The sequence below is a fragment of the Phyllostomus hastatus genome, unplaced genomic scaffold (assembly GCF_019186645.2).
Source record: "Phyllostomus hastatus isolate PE091 unplaced genomic scaffold, TTU_PhHast_1.1 phas_scaffold_501, whole genome shotgun sequence".
NCBI classification, from domain to species: domain Eukaryota; kingdom Metazoa; phylum Chordata; class Mammalia; order Chiroptera; family Phyllostomidae; genus Phyllostomus; species Phyllostomus hastatus.
In genome coordinates this window covers 16,962,528-16,982,844 of record NW_025334033.1, presented here as the reverse complement: position 1 = coordinate 16,982,844, position 20,317 = coordinate 16,962,528, and the positions used below count along the sequence as shown (strand labels likewise).

Genomic DNA, 20,317 nt, shown 5'->3' with positions numbered 1-20,317 from the left:
AGGTCTCAATTTTCAGCTCTGCCCCTAGCCCCTCAACAAAATGAAGGTGCAGTTCTCAGAATAAGGGGGAGGTGTTGGTTGAGTGAAGTAGTCTCTCATACCATAGACAGTTTTTCTGCCTTGTCCCTATTCCTGCCTCAGAAATCTATTAATTATTGTTTATTTCTCCCACTTTCCCTATTTTATTTTGTGTCTTACTTTGTAACTTTCTATCATCTCGTTATCTTTTGTCACTCTCACATACTGAATATTTAATATAATCACTACTTTATTTTCCCATTAGTTCTTTATCCATTCTTTAGCCACGGCTATCTATGAAATCACTGTAAACTCTTTACTTCTACAATATAACAGCATAAGCATGTGCCCCACTGGGGAGCAAAAATTGCAACTAGGTAACAAATGCAGTTAACTGCCCCAAATTTGGGGCGCCCAGTCGTTTTCCTGTGCCTTGGTGATGAGCCATTTGACTCATTAACTCCATTTAGAATAGAACCCTATGAAAGCACAGAATTAGTGTTACATTATCACAAAATATTAGGTTATAACAAAAATTGTTAACTTATTAAAGGATTTTTTAAAGTTCTAAATAATGTTATCTTAGCTTGTATCAGTTTATATTGGTGCAATAAAATATTTCTGTGAGTCACTCCATCAGAGATCTCATAATGAAAGTAAAGCATTCTCTCTGCATAGCAATTGTCATAGGTCAACAGACTATCATGGCATGTGACACATAGTTTACAGGGGCTTCAGCTATAAACGGTAGCTAAATTGTTGTTTTAAAATAATTTTTCCATTCTGTTTTAACACTGGATTCACTTTTTAAATGCCAAACATGTCTGCCAGCAAACAATTTCTAATTCTTACCCATAAAAACATTTTAAAATCTTAAAGGTGTAGGATAATAATAAAGATGTCTTTGAGCTCTCTTTCTTCCTTTTGCACTTAGGGAATTAGGCATCTTCTGTTTTTCCATCTTAGTTCCCACTGACTAGGAATGGACTTCCAGCAATCTGATCAGGTAGAAGAAATTGAAGTGCTCTTTGTTCTGTTCTCTGTTACAGGTTTACTTTAACTCAGTCTTCGCATTCTGGTTTGTTTTTATTGAGGGTATAGACCTTACTTTTAGTAGGTAACTCAAAGTGAAAATCAGATACATAATTTCTGATTTTTGTGGTTCTCATCGAAAATGTCGAGATTTTTTTATTTTTTTAATTTAAATTATTTTATTGTTTGTTCAGTTACAGTTGTCTCCATTTTCTCCTCACCCCCCACCCCCTCTGAACCCACCTCTCTCCCTTGCTTCCACCCTCCCCCTTGATTTTGTCCGTGTGTCCTTTATAGTAGTTCCTGAAAACCCTTCTTCCCACTGTCCCCTCCCCCCTCCCCTCTGGCTATTGTTAGATTGTTCTTAATTTCAATGTCTCTGGTTATATTTTGTTTGCTTTTTTCTTTTGTTGATTATGTTCCAGTTAAAGGTGAGATCATATGGTATTTTCCCTCACCACCTGGCTTATTTCACTTAGCATAATGCTTTCCAGTTCCATCCATGCTGTTGCAAAGGGTAGGAGCTCCTTCTTTCTCTCTGCTGCATAGAATTCCATTGTGTAAATGTACCATAGTTTTTTGATCCACTTATTTGCTGATGGGCACTTAGGTTGCTTCCAGCACTTGGCTATTGTAAATTGTGCTGCTGTGAACATTGGGTGCGTAGGTTCTTTTGGATTGGTGTTTCAGGGCTCTTAGGGTATAATCCCAGCAGTAGAATTGCTGGGTCAGATGGCAGTTCCATTTTTAGTTTTCTGAGGAAGTTCCATACTGCTTTCCATAGTGGTTGTACCAGTCTGCAGTCCCACCAACAGTGCACCAGGGTCCCCTTTTCTCCACAACCTCTCCAACACTTGTTTGTTGCTTTGTTTATGATGGCCATTCTGACTGGTGTGAAGTGGTATCTCATTGTGGTTTTTAGCCATCTTTGATGGCTAGTGATGCTGAGCATCTTTTCATGTATCTCTGGACCCTCTGTATGTCCTCCTTGGAGAAGTGTCTGTTCAAGTCTTTTGCCCATTTTATATTTGGGTTTTTTGTCTTCCTGGAGTGGAGTTGTGTGAGTTCTTTATATATTTTGGAGATCAAGCCCTTGTCTGAGGTGTAATTGGCAAATATGTTTTCCTATATGGTTGACTCTCTTTTCATTTTAATGCTGTTTTCTTTAGCCATGCAGAAGTTTTTTAATTTGATGTAGTCCCATTTGTTTATTTTTTCCTTTATGTCCCTTGCTTTAGGGGACATATCTGTGAAGATGTTGCTGCATGGAATGTCTGAGATTTTCCTGCCAATGTTTTCCTCTAGGACTTCTATGGTGTTAGGACTTATATTTAAGTCTTTTATCTACCTTGGATTTGTTTTTGTGTATGGTGTAAGTTGGTGATTAAGTTTCATTTTTTTGCATGTATCTGTCCACATCTCCCAACACCATTTCTTGAGAGGCTATTTTTGCTCCATTTTATGGAAAATGTCAAGATTTAAATATTAGACATTCTAGTCCTGGCTGATATGGCTCAGTTGGTTGGGCATCTTTCCTGCAAACCAAAAAGTCACTGGCTCAACTCCCTGTTGGGGCGCTTATAGAAGGCAATCAGTTGACAGTTCTCTCTCACATCAATGTTTCTCTCCCTGTCTTTCTCTCTCCCTTCCCTCTCTCCAAAAGAAAATTTTAAAAAGCATCAGACATTCTAAACATGTTCTTGACCATGGTATTAGTAACTTTTGGAGTTGGCAGGGCCAGTGGCTATGAGTACAGGCAGTTAGAGCTTATCTTCATTTTTATTTCACCCACTATTGTTTTGGTGTAGTATTTTGCAAATAATAGTTACTCAGATATCTTTGAATGTATGAGATAATATCAGTGATGGTCTTTAGTTAAATGTTTTAAATAACAATTAGAAAACAAACCAAAGTCTTCATCTGAAAATTGAATCACATGATGGGAGTTCTCTGTAAAGAACTGTATTCAATATTTATTTTCCTAAACTTCTGTAACTTAACCCTTCAGTAACCTGAAGCTTAACATGAAAAGATTTCTGTAGCCAGTGATTGCATCCTTCTTTCTACTTAGCTCAGGTGTCAGTGAAGTCCTCTTAAAAACACTCCAGTGATTTCCCTTATGCACCCCACCCACATGTAAAATATTAGTTAGTAAATCAAATTTTCCTAAAATTCAGCATTTATTTATCTTCCCACTACCTGTCCCGGTGCTATATTTATCATGATGTGAAGCTTGCTACCTGAAAATGTTTCCCCTTTCCACAACAGACTTAGCTGTGGTCAGGAAGGAACTTTTTAGTGAACCCCTCACAGCCCACATAAAAAAGCCTGAGCCAGACACAAGGGAGGAAATTCAGCTAAGGTTAATATTTTGATTGGGACAGAACAGCAGGCAGGGCTGACATTGGACAGGAGTTAGTCTGTAGAAGCTTCTCGAGTTCCTTAGGGCTGGGTCTCCTCAGGTTTGACTTCATTGTTTTGTCATTGTGGTGAGTAGCCAGAGGTCAGATGTATATTTATTCAAATAAAGTTACCCAGATGTATTACAAATCTAAATATTGGAAAACTTAGTATATCTTGTGTCCCTATTAATTGTTATTGCTGAAAGTGACTAAGGACACGCAGCTTATGACATAACTAAAAGCACAAACATTTATAGCCCATTAGAAATGCTAGATATTGTCAATACAGATCAGTGCTCAAAGCTTCACTTGAATAAGCTGTGTGTGGTTTATCTGTCAGTTTCTGAAAATTGCTGAGTTCTCGTAGAGTGGAACAGTGTGCTAGGTGGATTCTGTTTTAGATGACTCCAGTTCTTGCTATCTACACAGACCGTTTTAGGAAAAAAGCAGTTTATGGCACATTTTTTATCAGTTTATAGTAGGCCATAAGCCATGGGGCCAAATCATTCTTAAATATGGGCAGATTGTTTCCTTTAAATGATTGGACAATTCCTCTCCTCTTTCTTCTCTATTCTAGAATGGCGAGAGTATCATGGTTGAACTTGCCGCTGGACCCTTTGGGAATAACGAAAAGGTAGCGATGGCCGTTAAACAGAAATGGCTGCCAGTGTGTGTATGTGTGTCCAGTTAATTATTTGCCTCCCTGTGTAAGTCATTGGTCATGTAGTGCATGTTAAGGTATTGTAAAACGTTTTTCTCACAAAATATAGCCCTTTTCTTAGTTATTCTAAACTATTAAACACCTATTGACTTGGGTTTCATCCTAGAATGATGGAAACTTGGTGGAAGCCACTGCTCAGCCCTCAGCTCCCCATGAGAAAGTAAGGATTGTATTTCATTGGCTAAGTAAGGATATATTCATTGGACTTTAAATTATACCCTCTGAGACAAGATTCTTCTTTGGGGAAAAAATCCAGATTGCACTCTCCCCCCCAAAAAAATATCCGTTTCAAAGCCTGAGTCCTATTTTTGCTAAAAAGGGAAAAAAGGTTAGATGTGGGGATACTAGCATTAATAGTTACCCCTACATGTGTTTTATTTTTCCAAAACTTTTTTTTCAAGTTTTCTGTGTACTCAGTCTATATGTGTTTAGTTTATATTCTCTTATTTCAAGTTCTTCTAAATGTCAATTTTAAAATGTTAAAACAATTATTCTAATATTAATCCTTCCCTTTCTAGAAGATACAGGTAAAGATTCCTATGATGTTTATTGGTGTCCCCCTTTTTTTTTAAATATTTACAGTTACCAGTAGTCATCAAAGTACCAAAGCTGGCCTATTTTTCAGTAATGAGTGTATGCCTCATGCCTGTTTCCATATTGGGTTTTGGAGACATTATTGTACCAGGTAAGCAATTGTTTGTAACAATTTCAGTAAAAATATACTGATCATTGAAATTTGTCAAATGTATAGTATCTGTTAAAAGTTACCTACTCTGTTTGAAGTATTTCTGGCTATCACTAGAGCTGGGATTAGTGACAAAGAAAGGAAAAAGCTTTTTGAATATTAGAAGACAAAGCCCAGTGTGTTACAACCAAAGTATATCTTCCACGGCTCAAATGTGTCTTAAGAGGAAGCAATTAGGATCAGTTTGACCTTCCTTAAGAAAGTATAATATATATCAAAACCCCTTTCAAAAGTTGAATTTAATAATAATCAATGTATTACAGTTCTTGTCACTTCTATTTTAAAAGAATAATTGTGTTTTAGGGGAAGTGGTTTAGAGGGGGAACATCGTAAACACCACCTGACAGAGCCCTTTTACACAAAACAATATACAGTGTGTGGTAGATCCTTCTCCTAACATGTCTTCTCTGACAGTTACTGCAGTTCCATGTTATTTTCTTCACTGGGTTACCTGTAGATTAGACTTAATCCTAGCCCATTAATAATATAGTTTAGAAGTAATTAATATTTCTCAATCAGCTGACACTTTGTCCTTCCTCACTTACTGTCTCCCTGGGTATATCACCTGCCTGTGCATCGGTAAAGAGTACTGCCGCCTCCTCTGAAGAAGAAAAACAACTTTTCATTTACATAGTAAAGCCAGGCAGAGAGAAAATTTAACAGTGTGTTGCCTTTTGAGTCACTGTGGCAAAGTCCAGCATAGCAATAGTCTTATTTCAGTGAGTCTCTTCCATTCACATAACTGATAAAGTAGGAAGAGCATTCTATTGAGAAACCTTAAGATTTCTTAAACACCTTTATTTAGATTTATCCACAATTTTACCAGTGTCACACCAAGTACTGTATAAAATCCTGTATGTAGCACTTAGCACTGAATTGGGGGCGGGGGGATATATAAATATTGCATTCTTGAGGTAAATGTCAAAACATCTCAAATATTTTTCCAAAGAGTAAAGTTTTGGACAATACATGACTTAATTCTAAAAGCTAAATTATAATTTGGGGAAAGGAAGTAACATTTTTTAAACATGTAGAAATGTGATTAAACAGGAAATATAGTAAAAATAACAAGGAACTATCAAGGAACTTATTTGATTCGTTATGTAGGGACCAAACTACTGATAAAAATAATACATTAGTTACTTCAAACAACTAATAAAAATAGTAGTTATTTGATGATTCTTAAATAGTTAAATATCATTCTAACTGATTCATAACAGTGTTTAATTAGTAAATATAATCTGAAACAACTTCTTTGTAGAGGTCAACAAGGTTTTTAAAAGAGGTAATAAAATGGGTTATTTTTGCATACTTGCATTTTTTACAAATGAGAGCTTATATGAAATTTTTATTCGAGCTCTTTATATTAAAGCTCCAACTCATTTTATTCTACTAGAAAGGGAGACTTTGATCACAATTTGAAATTGCCTTCCTGATGTTCTTTTAATACATTTTTCTAGATGGTACATTTAAAAACTAAATGAATCGAACAGACACAGAACATTACAACCAGTAACAGCAGAACACGTATACTTACATTTCAAGTGTACATGGAACATTTTCTAGAGTATATGTTAGACCACACAACAAATCTTACCAATTTTTAAGAAGAAATGAAATAATGACAAAAATATCTTTTGACCCTAATGGTATGAAACTGGAAATTAATAAAAGGAAAAAACCTGGAACATTTGTAAATGCATGGAAATTAAACAGTGCACTCCTAAACAACCAGTGAATCAAAGAGAAGTTAAAAAGTATCTTGAGACAAGCAGAGAACCACAGCATTCCAAAACCTATGGGATGCTATAAAAACAGTTCTAAGAGGGAAGTTTATAGTGATAAGCATTTACATCAAGAAAATAGATCACAGATAAGTGACCTAACGTTACACATAAAGAAACTAGAAAAGGAAGAACAAACTAAAAAGTTAACAGAAGGCAGAAAATAATAAAGATTAGGACAGAAATAAATCAAAGAGAACATGAAAACAATAGAAAAATTAGCAAAAGTAAGAGTTGGTTCTTTAAAAACATGAAATTGACAAACTATTAGCTAAACAAACCACGTAAAAAGAGACAGGACCCAAATCAATGAAATTATAAATGAAAGAGGAGATATTACAACTGGTACTACAGAAATATAAAAAAAAAATTTTTTTTAAGATTTATTTATTTATTTTTTAGAGAGGGAAGGGAGGGAGAAAGACAGAGAGAGAGAGAGAAACATCAATGTGCAGTTGCTGGGGGCATGGCCTGCAACCCAGGCATGTGCCCTGGCTGGGAATCGAACCTGCGATACTTTGGTTCGCAGCCTGCACTCAATCCACTGAGCTACGCTAGCCAGGGCAAAAAAATTTCTTCATAACATGGAATAGTAAGCAGCTAATAAAAATCATGTTGTTAAAGACCATTTACCCCTGTCTGGTGTAGTTTAGTGATTGAGTGCAGGCTGCGAACCAAAGGGTCGCCAGCTCGATTCCCAATCAGGGCACATGCCTGGGTTGTGGGCCAGGTCCCCAGGAGGGGACATGCAAGAGGCAACCACACATATTGAAAAAAGAAAAAAAAAAAAGATGGTTTAATGTATGGAGAAAATGTTTAAAATATGGCATTATGCTAAAAAATTAGCATATAGAATTGTATCCACAATTTGAGGTACTCTAATTTTCTCATGATGCAAAAAGTGAAGGTTAAATACAATACAACATGTACTGCTGCCACAGGTAGTTGCTGTTGTGGGTTTAAGAGAATAACATGGAATGTTTTTTCTGTTAAGGCCTATTGATTGCATACTGTAGAAGATTTGATGAGCAGACTGGTTCTTCTTCTTCTATATACTATGTCTCCTCCACAATTGGTAAATTTTTTATTTTTTTCTTATTATGTTGTATAACCCTTAGGAAAGGGAAAAGATCTAAAAACAAGGAACTCTGAATTCTAATTCTTTACCATTAATTTAGAAGACAACTTTTCCATCAAAAAAGAAATAATTATACTTTACTCCCTACATCACAAAGTTTTTGAAGTTTAGGAAATTATATGTGAAAGAAGAACATTAGGTTCTATACATAAAATGCTTGTTAGAGCACCTGGCACACAAGTAGTTAATACATAGCATAATGCTAGATTTTTTAAAAAATACTGCATGGATAACTATATATAAATGAATTTATGGTACAATAACATCTCACCCAGGACAATAGAGGTAGTTGTTAGTTATCCTTCTGTTTCTATTGAGAACAGACAAGAGCAGGAAGGAAGCTAATAAATACTACTGAACATATCAAATAAATAACTCAAAGTCCAAAAACCAAATTTCTTTTAGGTAAATAACCTGCACCAGAACCATTTAGATACTGTTCTACCTAAGTTTTCAATTGCACAGTAGAATTAAAGCTAGTAAATTAAAAGTGTAGGTTTATAGTAGAGTGTTGCTAAAAATAGGTACCCTGACAATAGGAAAGAATAGCTAAGTGAATGAAGAGATGAAAAAAGAAAAGCAATCTGAAGCCATTCAGTATTTACTTTGTAAGGGCATTAAGAGTCTAGCAGCAGTTAGTGTGGATCATTAAAAGAATCCTCAATGAAAAAGCATAGAATAGGACTGTCTGTCAATTCTGCTGTGTCACTTTGGACAACTCACTTAATTCTCCTGGTTCTCCATGGCCTCATCTGTAAAATGAGGAGGTAGACTAAATTGTTCATAATGAGACCATGAGTCATTAAGAAAAGATCAAATGATATTTGTTATGCTTTTGTTGAATAAGTCCATGAAATATATAATCAATATTAGGAAGATTTTCCAATGCAACCATTAGCACCTACAGGTACAAATTTTTTGTTACCTAAAATGTGGAACAACTCAGAAACCTTAATGGTGACAGATACATGAGACTTTCTTAAATTATCTTGACCCATAGTTGATGACTAGGATAATTATAATTGAAATACCAACCACTTTCCAAATTTTTCAAAAGCTCCATAGAACATCTTTCCTAATTACTTTCTTAGGAACATAATGAAATTATGAAAGGAGTCATAGGGGAGAATTGTCCTCAGATACTTGAAAACCAGTACTCCAGCGTATTTTTATTTGAAAACCAGTACTCCAACATGTTTTATTTAAAAACCAGTACTTCAGCATATTTTTGTACTTGCGAGCCCTTAAATATCGATAAGTCAACAAAATGATTTTATTGCTCTTGATTAAATAACCTCGTGGCCTGAGGGGATATTTCTTTGGAAGCATTCAGGAATGACTGATACTTGGTGCTCTTTTTTGCAGCTTACGCTGTGGGCATGATACTCACGTTTGTTGTTCTGGTGCTGATGAAAAAGGGGCAACCTGCTCTCCTCTATTTAGTGCCCTGCACGCTCATTACTGCCTCAGTTGTTGCTTGGAGACGTAAGGAAATGAAAAAGTTCTGGAAAGGTAACAGCTATCAGGTGCGTGCTTATATTTGAGCTACCAAGTTATCTTATGAAATGATTCACTGACTGACTTTATATATCTGACTCTAGAAACTGACTATATATATCTCAAAGCTTTTATGTGCCAAAAATTTATCTTGGATCTCAGAATGTCCTTTAAGTTTTTTCCACTACTGCCCCCTTCCTGTCCACCTGCTGCATCATCAGTTCTCTCCACCACTGCAATCTGATGCCAGAATCCTGGTGACGCAAGACAAAACTACCAGGAAGGAGTGGGAGGGCATCAGAGAAAAGCAAAACACATTTCAGCGTGACTTTTCAAAATCCACACAAAAGTAGACTTCATGAAATATAAAATTCTGTGTTTACTGAATTTTGAGACTGACATTAGCTACTTATAGTGAGGGTCCTAAGGTTTTGCTAATGAAAAATATAACTTCTTCAGCAAATAAATGGGCCTAAATGAAATAAATAGGGCACTTGTTTCAGATTTAAATGGATCAAGATTGACCTTTCTATAAAATTACAAAACAGAAAATCTTAATACCAGACTCAGTTATGTTTGTTTCTCCATTAAAGTTAAACCCCTTTCCTTTTTTTTTTTTTTTTTTTTTCCTGAAAGCGCTTGGTATTCCAGTAAAGTTTGTTTGCATTGAAATGAAAGAGGGTTGAGAAACCCTAGCCTTTGAGGTCAGGGTCATGGCATTGATCCCTTCACGAGGCAGTTAGCTCTGCTTTGCCCTGTTACAACAAACTGCCATCCTCCATCCACCCTCATTCATGCGTGCCAGTGGTCACATGAACAAAACAGAGGTACTTTGGGTGGATGGCTGTAATTGTTAGTAGATAAACCGTTCAAAGTTCATATCCATCTTGTGGTTGGTCTGTTGTAGTATCATCTTTATTTAACAAGAGGTGATTAACACGTTAAGTTAAGACTACTATAACTGGGAAAAGCACTGGTCTAGAATTCATTGGGGTAAATCTTATAATTTCTCTAAGATTTGGATAAAAATAACAATATCATCCCTGCTTACCTCATAATGCCATTATCTCAATATGTATTTATACACATGGAATTAGTTTATGTTCACGAGGTTCATGACTAAACTAGTGAGACAGCTTGCAACTTTTCCATTAAGAGGACTCCCGTATAAAGTTTTGTAAGAGATTCAAAAAAATAAAGTGTGTCCTACATCACATACTCTACTACTATACCAGCCTTTGAAGGCCACATCCCAAGGAGTGCTCTTTGCCATCATTTAAAAAATAGTTTTACATTTCTTCACTTAGCAGATGTTTATAGAGTAGTTCTATGACCCAGATATTATTTTAGGAGCTGGTGATAAAATATGAACAAGTTAGAAACAGATCTAGTCTCATGGCCTCTTAAAAGTTGGAGTGTAGTGGGAGTGCAGATAGAGTCAGCAACAACAAAGTGTGATAAATGTACTAGTTATGGTAGGTGGCCATGAAAGCCAGAGCAGGGACCCCAGTGCTTGTGGGTTCATTACAATCAAGGTGATTTGGGGAAGGCTTTTGAAAGAATGTTAAATTTATGTTGAGACTTTCACTGAGCCATGTGTTCCACATTGAGGGAACCATGTCTTCAAAGGTCAGAGGGAAGAGAGCATGGCCCCTGGTCTGGGAGCCGAATGAGGTTTAGGATGTCTGCAATGTTGAGGAAGCCTAGGGGAGCTGTAGGCAGTGAAAACTGGACAAGGAAGCAAGGGTAAGAGCCTGTAGGGTCTTGTCAGCCACGGTAAAGAGTTTGGATTGTATCTTAAAAACATTAGGGACCCTTTAAGGGTTTTAAGAAACGTAGAAAATAGATTAAAGGAGGGAGCAAAACTTGAGGCAACTCTCACAATGAGAGGTGATAGAACCCAGAATTAGGAAGGTAGTGTGAGACTGAGAAACATGGACAAGGTCAAGAGAAATTAAGAGTCATGTTTAATGGGATGTGATAATAGATTCAATGTAGAGAGGGGAGACGGAAGTGGAGTCCAAGGTTTCTGGCTTGAGTAACTGAGTGGGTGGGTGGTGATATTATTCACTGAGATAAAGGGGTACAACAGGTTTGAGGAGGAATATGATAAATTCATTGTTGGGTAAGTTAAATGTTGGCTATGAATTCAATTTTGAACATTTCAAAATACCAAGAAAGAGGGAGATAATAGGTAGTTGAATAAATGTCCCCTTATGTTGAGGAGACAGAACTAGCTAGAAATGGAAACTTGGGTGTGACACGAGCACACTCAGTGAGTGAGTGAGAGTGTTGAGGGAGAAAACGGGCCTCAACAAGAATTGTGAGCAACAGGTTTCTACAATTAGAGCACCTATCTGATTAACCGATTATAACCTAAGGACAAGGAAGATAAGCAACACGGGGAAATTTTGTTTAGGGTTAGCATTAAATATCCTGGGTTAGAATTTAAATTTGGGACTATTGGAGCACATGTGATATCTTACAGAATTAAATATATTTTTAGTTAGTTTTATCATGTCATTTTATTTTTATTTATAAAATTTTTCCTTTCCCTTTAATACAGGGTGGTACAAAAATAGGTTTATAGTTGTATGCAAAACACAATTTATTTTTATATTACTGTTTATTAATTATTGCATTATTTTCCACTTGAACAACTGTAAATATACTTTGCTGCACCCTGTACATTTTTAAGGTATTTTATTATAAAAATATGTGCTTTTATAGAAAAATTTGAACTTGTAGAAAAATAAAATTAAGTTTACCCATAAATCCCACCAGCTAAAGATAGCCACTCTTAAGATTTAAGTGCATTTCCTTGTATGTCTTCCTAGATAAATGGGCTGGTGATTGCATGAAACCACACTCTAAATCATTCTATCCAACATTGCATGTTAGTGTTATTTCATGTTAAGTTTCTTGTAAAAACCATTTTATTGGCTGTACATATGCATGTACCATACTTTATTTTACCATTTCCTATTGGCACAGTAATTTCTCTTTGGCGGATTGTCCAGATAATAAAAATTGGAGGAAATTTTTGTGAAAAGATGTTCGTTAGAGTACTTCTGATCATCTTTATTCTAAATAAATGACTTGTAGGTTAGTGTTACTGGCAGTTACTGAACAAAAAGTTTTATATAGACCCTAACCCTGCTTTTACTTTGATTATTTTTCTTTTTTGTGTTTTAATTACAAAGTGATACATGTTTGCATTTTTTGAACAAGCAGTACAGAAGTGTGTAAAGTAAACATGGAATTCCCTTTTCTAACACTTCTGTCCCTGCACCCACTCTGAAGAGGAAGCTACTTTGAACAGTTTATGTGGAGCTTCCAGATCTTTTTATGCCAGCTCATACTATAAATAGTTGAATGCTTAGAGATGTTGTATGCAAAGCTGTAATAACATTGTGTCTCTTTGGAAGTATTCTACAGCTCCTTTTTTCTAAGGTTTATTCTAGCACCTTTCATCCTCTCTCCATATTTATTGAAAAGAACAGGGGTGGTAGGTAAGGAAAGAATTCAACTAACAGATGCCTTTATATTGCCTTTGAACAAGTGCTTTGCTCTCACCATCTTGAGTTTCATTCTTTTTTTTTAAAGACTTTATTTATTTACTTTTTAGGAGAGGAGAAGGAAAGGAAAAAATAAGGGAGAGGAACATCAGTGTACAAGAGATACATCGATCAGTTGCCTCTCACAAGCCCCCAACCAGGGGCCTAGCCAGCAACCCAGGCATATGTGACCTTTTGGGTCACAGGTTGGAGCTCAGTGCGCTGAGCCCCTCCAGCCACAGCTGTTTCATTCTGAAACATTATGATCTTGAAAAAAAAAGTATGATTCTGCTTCACAGCAGCTGCCTAGAAAGGGAAAGATCGTTCCTGCTGAATGCAAAGCAGTAGTAAATGCTCCAGAACGACAGGCTCCAGGGCTCTGATCACATGACATAGTAGCTAAATTAGGCAATCAGTTGTAGGAAAGTCCATTAAGAAGTATCTGAAAACATAGGACAACTTTGGCTATACACTTCTCACTTTTGTAATGTGGTGTCATAATTTTATTAGGTGAAGACATTCAGAATATAAAGTAACACAGTAATAAAAAGTGGAGCCCACTGCCAGTCTGACTATGTAGTAACTCTGACTTTGTTAATTATTAGCTGTGTGACCTTAGGCAAGTTACTCAGCTTCTTAGTGTCTCAGTTTCCTCCAGTGTAAAATGGGATACAAATCATCGTGCTTAAGAGGGTTGTTGTAATATAAGCAAAATGCTTAGAATGGTGCCTGGTGCAACATAAACATGATAAATGTATTTGCTATTATTATTTGTAAGAATTGGGGGTTTTGTTTTGGTTTATTTGGTGGTTTGGCTGTTATTTTGCAGATAATTTACTAGATTTACATTTTCCTGGTTTGGATATTAAAACTTTGGGTCTTTGTTAAATCTGGTTCCTTTGATGTTTATAAAAGGATGTGATAGCTATCACAACCTCAGAGGGAAAAAAATCTATTAAATGCTTTCATTTTCCCACTGTGTACTAGATTCTTTAAATATGAAGGATGAATATTTGCTGAAATTTTAATGAAGCTAGTGGCAGAATATTGTAAACTGCTGTCAAGAGAGAATCTGTTTTTCTATAAAACTAGCATTTTTGAAAGTTAAAGAATGCAATGCCTTCACAAAATTATTCCCCAGTTAAGGTTTTTGAAAAAAGAAAATCTCTCATTGCTTTTGTCTAACTTTCAAAGTCAAAATGAATTTAACTTGAATATTGTCATTTGTGGTATATTATAAGGTATATATAGACAATATACTATAGGCTTTGGCATCAGTTCTGGCAAATTACTCAATCTCTTTAAATTGTCTCCTTGTCCATAAAATGAGGTTGAGTCTACAGGCAGGTAGGAGATCATATAATCCATGGTGGTGAGTTAGCCCAAGACTTGGTGAGGCAGCTGGATATTGAAATCAGATAAAGTTAAGCAGATGCTTGGAAAGTGGAACAAGGAACCTCAACAAGCCTGGTAAAACAGGGAGGAAATTAGGTGTGGACCCAGTGTAGGACAGCTGAGGGTCAGCCCTGAAGACCACCCTTGGGCAGTGACTGGCTTATCTCTTAGGATAACAGCGTAATAAAAATCCTTTCCTTCCTCTCCCCCTGCTTTCATTATCTTTATCGCATTGCCAGTTTCTGTTTCCAGAATATCCCTTATGTAACTCCCAACTCAAAAGCTGCATTCTCCAAGCAGATATATGAGTTTTCCAGTTGAAATTAATTTTACCTTTCCCCATAATTTTTTTAGACTTTGTACTTTAAACACATTAACATTGCCTTGTAGCATAGATATTTGAGTATGCCTGCCTCATTAAGTTATTAATGCCCAAGTGTTAGGAGCCCACAGTGCTGACAACAGTGTTTTTATACACTGTGAGCTCTCAGTCGGTGCTATTGAAATTCTTCAGGTAAGACGGCCGTGATATTCAACCCTTAATCCACTGACCTTTAGTCTTGTGTGTGTGTGTGTGTGTGTGTGTGTGTGTGTCTACAAGCTTCCTGATTGTACTTCAGCAGCCCTCATAAAATTACCAAAATTCTTATACGGTATTGTAATAGGCACTTTAAAAACATTAGACAGACTTACATGTCTACAATCTTTTTACATAATCATTTTTTCCAAGTGCCAAAAGTCTTTGCTACTGTTTTCAAATAATCAAATAACACATGTGAGATAAAAGAAAGTCTGAATCAAAGGTGACAGCATGCATGTTTATGGTGTTAATCATCTGGCTCTCTCTAACGTCTGATATGAGGGTGGGGTACAAGCAGCAGAAAGCAGGACTCCCCACGGGAGACGTCCAGGCATCCTGGGCGGCCCCAGCAGCCTTTTCATGTTATTTTCAACGATCAGATTGCACCTTGTTTGTTGCTGAAACTTAAGACACTTCATGGAAATACAATACTTTGGCATTTTACAGAGTCTTTTAAAACTTCATTCCATGAATTTCTCTGATCAAAAGAAGTAGCATTTCTATAGGACTTCACTAAAATAATACTAGTTTGGAAAGACTTACTGTATATTCTCCATAGCTTGAAGCTATTTAACTCAGTGTTTTCTATGAACTTTTTTTCTAGAATGCTTCCAGAATACAGTATTTGGTTCCGTTTATTTAATTTTCCTCAAAGTCTTAGTTCTAATTAGTGTAAATAAAGGTGTATTTTCTCTAGAAAGAAAAATCAAGCAGTGGCATAATTACTTTGGCACATAAAACAATTAAAAGGAATCATTGTTTTAGGGGATTTTTGTTTCTTTCTAATCCTAAATTGGTAAAGTTAGTTTATGCAAACATCTCCAATGAACAGTTTTACTCTGGGTGGGAAGTAAGTTTTTAGTTTATTGATATTCTGTAAACAGTGGGTTTGTCTCTGTTAAATGTCACTAGAGCTTCTAATTATTTTTAGAAGTCACAAGCTGTGACTGACAAGCCAGAGTAGAGACACTTAGAACAACGCCACTTTTGTGTCAACAGCTCTCCAGTTACCCCACTGTGATGAGCGTTTCATTAGACTTTCTAGAGATTGGTTCAATTATAAATAAACAGAGCTGTCAGTGAATCATAGGTTTCTATATTGTTTTTACCAAAAAAGTCAGTAAAAAAAAGTGAATATAGAGCAGAGATGTTTACTTCTCAATAAGTTGATTTCTTTTGGGGGGGGGGGTTTTCCCAGTCCAGGACATGCTTGTTGACTCTAGAGAGGGAAAGGGAGGGAGAGAAACACTGATCGACTCTCAGAGTGTGCCCCGACTGGGGACTGAACCTGCAACCCAGGCATGTGCCCTGACCAGGTATTAAACCTTCAGCCTTTTGGTTATAGGATGATGCTCCAACACACTGAGCCACACCGGCCAGGGCTGAAAGTGTGTTTTAATTTGTTTTAACTAATATATTTCTGTCTTTATGGATTTGATTAAAGTGCTAATGAAGTACCTGCACATTCAGAAAGAAGCAGCATGTTCTCTCTTAGAGTATGCAGGCTACTATTTCATTAGATTACAGTTGCCAGGGTAAACAGTTCTTGGTGAAGAAAGAGGGTTCCCCCACCATCCATTGTGCTGAGGCTGCTCTGAGGTGACCTCTTTCACCCAGAGCTTCTAAGTTACTAGAAGAAAGGAGGGGCTAAATATGTCTTCCATGCTTCTCCTTTCCCTCCTTTATTCAAATAGTAACTAAAATCAACTCTTTAACAACTTCATCTTATATTTCATGTAGCGAAATGCTTAATAAATATGCTGCCTGCCTTGATTTGGTTTTTTTCCCCTCTTCCAAGTGCTATGAACACGTAACTACCTTCATCTAGGGGGTATGTTTGGCAAATAAAGGGCCTCAAAACTGATTGTTTGGGGATCTGTGATGACTCATAGAGCATCAGCAGGTCTGGGTCTTCAAAGCCGTCTCTATTACTTGAAACAGTTGTCAGCTGAAAGACTCAGTTCTGATTTATTCTTATCTAGCAAGTGCTGAGACCCCATTATTAGAAATTATTACTCTGCCTCTACTTCCAAAAAAACATGAAAACTTTTAGAATCGGTTTACAAAAATAGAATATTTATCTTGCTGGTCTTCTAATTCTTGATTAAAAAAAGAGGCAAAAAGTCCATCACAATACTGAAATTGAATCATTTATCTGAAAATCTTTGACAATATTCACAAAGACATTAGGTATATTTTTCTGTTTTTAAGTAATTTTATCTGATTAACAGGGGAAAACACTGAAAACATTGAAGCTCTATCTTCTTTCCCAAATACAGAAAGCTTTCCATGAGAATATGGGCAGAGCCAAAGTGATCATTTGAGAAAAGTGGTAATTCCTCTAAAGTTAGCCTAGAGCATATGTGTTCCTGATTTTGTTCTCAGATATCATTTGACCATTAAGTACCTTCAAGTTATTTGTTTTGAGTAGAAATTTTTGTCATGCAATGTTTCCAAAATGTCACATATTTTAAAATTATCTTAAGGTCCTTTCAAGATGTCATTCAGGTCACACTGTCCCCAAGCCAGCGGGTATTCTCACAGTGACGTGTGGGGGCACTCATCGTTTTGTCACTTCCAGGAGTGTACACTGGCTGGAATAGTACCCTGGAATAAGCACCAGGAGTATCTTCCTTTTGTGGTGGAGCTCCCACTGCCGTGAAGGGCAGTGTTCATGCAAGGAAATGGAAATAGTGGAAGACCCAGAGAAGACGCTCATCAGATTGGCACTCAATCCAATGAGGAGGCTTTCTGAAAGGTTCAGTCTCACTTTGACCATGTCCCCAAGAGTATGGATGCTGAACCAGTACATGCTCCGAAAGGAGTGCTCAGTTCCATAGAGCACTCTGTCATTTTAAAAAATTGAGAATCCTTTTGCTACACTAATGAATATTGAGGGCAAATTGAAAAATTTCCATTTCCTAACACTTCTTCTTTTGCCTAGATGATGGACCACCCAGACTACGCAACAAGTGAAGAAAACCCTGAGGCAGCCGGTCAGCAGATTCTCCCACAGTAACAAGTGGACCTGCCATCCGTGTCTGCTGATTTTCTGCAAAGAGTGTTTGACATCTTAAATGGACTTTTGAATTGACAATCTGAAAGAATCTCCAATGACATACTTGCAAATACACATTTTTAAGAGCTGGTACTGACAATTATATCATAAGTAATTAAAATACATTTGCTTTTAACTATGTTAAAGTTGTGCCTTCACATTAAATAAAAGGATATGGTCTGTATAACTTTCAAAATGTATTATACACAGTATATTTTTTTAGAAAAAGTATTGATCCATCCCTGGATTTTCTTACTGAAATCAATTTCTTTTCAACTCTAATGATAGATAAAAGTATTTCTGTCAAAGTGAATTTCTGAACAGATTTTACTGAAAAGAATTATGCAAATTTTATCCTCTATAGAAATGAATATTTAAGATTATGCAAGAACACAGTTCAACAATGAAATTTTGGACTTTTATCACTGCAAAGGTTAGAAAAATATAATTTGGAAATATATATCAGTGCATATTTTTATAGCATAAGTTTAAAAAATTTCCGGTTCTTTTTTAAACTTGAGAACCCAAATTGCTTCAAATTTCTATGTATTATATTAGAATATTTTTCTAGGTAGAGAGAAACATAACATATAGAACTAGTCATTAAAAGGACACAAAAACTGGCATCCTCAGTTTTCAGTGGACTGTTTTTTCTTTGAAGGTATAACTTAAATTTCTGTGTTAACATTCAGTTTCACTATAGAATCTCTGATCTCTGAAGTTTGGTTCTGTTGCTGTTTCGACTTGGTATTTAGTACAAAATTATATACTGATACATATGACTCATTGAGTGTAACACCCCTAACAGTCCTCTTGGCCACCATCTTGATTCCTACTCCTTTCTTCAAAGGAAACCACTGTTAACTTTTTGATATTTTGGTGGATAACAGAATACCAATATACCAGGCGTGTTTCAGAGGAAAACATTGCAGAAAAAGACAAGAGACTGGGCGTTAGTGTCGATTAAATTACATTACCAGAGTGTGAGTAAATGGTCTTAGCACAAGACACTGGTGTCTCAGTTTTCTCATCTGCAAAATGAGTGGGTTAGACCAGCAGTTTCAACCTTTTTCATCTCCTGACACACAGAAACTAATTACTAAAATTCTGCAGCACACCAAAAAATATATTTGCTGCTGATCTGACAAAAAAATAGGTATAGCTTTGATTCACTCACACTGGACAGCTATTTTGTGTTGGCTGTTGTCATTTTTTAATTTGACAATCTAAGGGAAAAGGGGTCAGTGCCCCTGACTAAATAGTCAGTATTGCATGTTTTAAAAATTCTCATGGCACACCAGTGTGCCTTTTGCAGCACATTGGTTGAAAATCAATGGGTTAAACCAGTTAATCACTGGTACCTTCCAACTTGAAAAAACATCTTTCTCATTCTTTGCTAAATCTCAGATGTGACCTTGAACATTTTCCTGGGAGTGAGAGGTCAAATTACCTTTTCATTTTCTTTTACTTTCTCTTAAGAAATTTCCAAATGACAAGTAATTGCAAAGGCAGCAGATTTCTGCGTTCTCTGTAAGTAATATTCAGGATATGTGAACAACTCTATTTTCATTCTAAGGCCAGTTCAACTGATTAAAAGATAAAGCTATTTATTGCCTTTTCAAATGGATCAGAGCTTTGGTATTTGAACTAAATTTAGCATTTGAGGGAGTTAGATACTTTTCTTTAATTGTTAACTTTCCACTGAGTAAATTGTAGATAGAGAAGCTCCGTCAACAGCCCTCTTTCCACTTAGCACACTGTGGATCAGTTGGTAAGTGACAAGTAAGTATCTGGCAAGTGGAGGTTAATCCTAATTTTGTCTCCTGAATATCAAGTTTGAATTTTTTCCCAAAGAATCTAATTTATTTGGCAGACTCTGATAGAGAGAACAGATTAAGTGCCATTTTAAAGATCCAACTATATTTTTATTTATAATATCAATAAAATGTTTGCCAAAATATAGCTTTTTTAGTAAAATGATCTGCATTCTTATCCTAGCTTTGTGATATTCAAAAGTCTCAACCATAGTTTATAAAGAATGTTAAAGAAAATTTTACAAGTAGAAATCTGAAATTTTGATTCTCTATTTTATCCAACCATTAGTTACTGAGGAGGTAAAACCTTGTTCTAGTTTACTATTAAAATCTTATTGATTAAATACAAATAAATAATGAAATTCCTTAAGTTTCTCTATCCTCATTGTTGATTTTTACATTGTTCTTAAATGATTCTTCTACCAACTGAGCTGAAAATGCTTAGAGAAATTACAGTAAAGTACAGAAATGTTTTTTTTGGGAATCAAAATAAAGGAAAGGGAAGAGGAAAATTTGGCTTTAAAAGGTTGTATCATTTCTTCCTCTCTTGCCTTCCTACCACCAATAACTTTAAAG

The 20,317-nt window shown here is 36.0% G+C and overlaps 1 protein-coding gene across 2 annotated transcripts in view; it reads left to right on the top strand.

The window, feature by feature from the left end:
* Positions 1 to 19,067, top strand: part of SPPL2A (signal peptide peptidase like 2A) — a 46,763-nt gene extending 27,696 nt beyond the window's left edge. The window contains exons 11-16 of one of the 2 annotated variants that reach the window (XM_045823634.1): positions 4,030 to 4,086; positions 4,280 to 4,333; positions 4,756 to 4,858; positions 7,697 to 7,777; positions 9,206 to 9,366; positions 17,814 to 19,067. In XM_045823634.1, the coding sequence (XP_045679590.1) occupies positions 4,030 to 4,086; positions 4,280 to 4,333; positions 4,756 to 4,858; positions 7,697 to 7,777; positions 9,206 to 9,366; positions 17,814 to 17,888 (531 nt within the window). In that variant the 3' untranslated portion in view covers positions 17,889 to 19,067. The remainder of the gene's footprint in view (positions 1 to 4,029; positions 4,087 to 4,279; positions 4,334 to 4,755; positions 4,859 to 7,696; positions 7,778 to 9,205; positions 9,367 to 17,813) is intronic. The other variant, XM_045823635.1, reaches the window with a different exon arrangement.
* Positions 19,068 to 20,317: the final 1,250 nt, after the last annotated feature.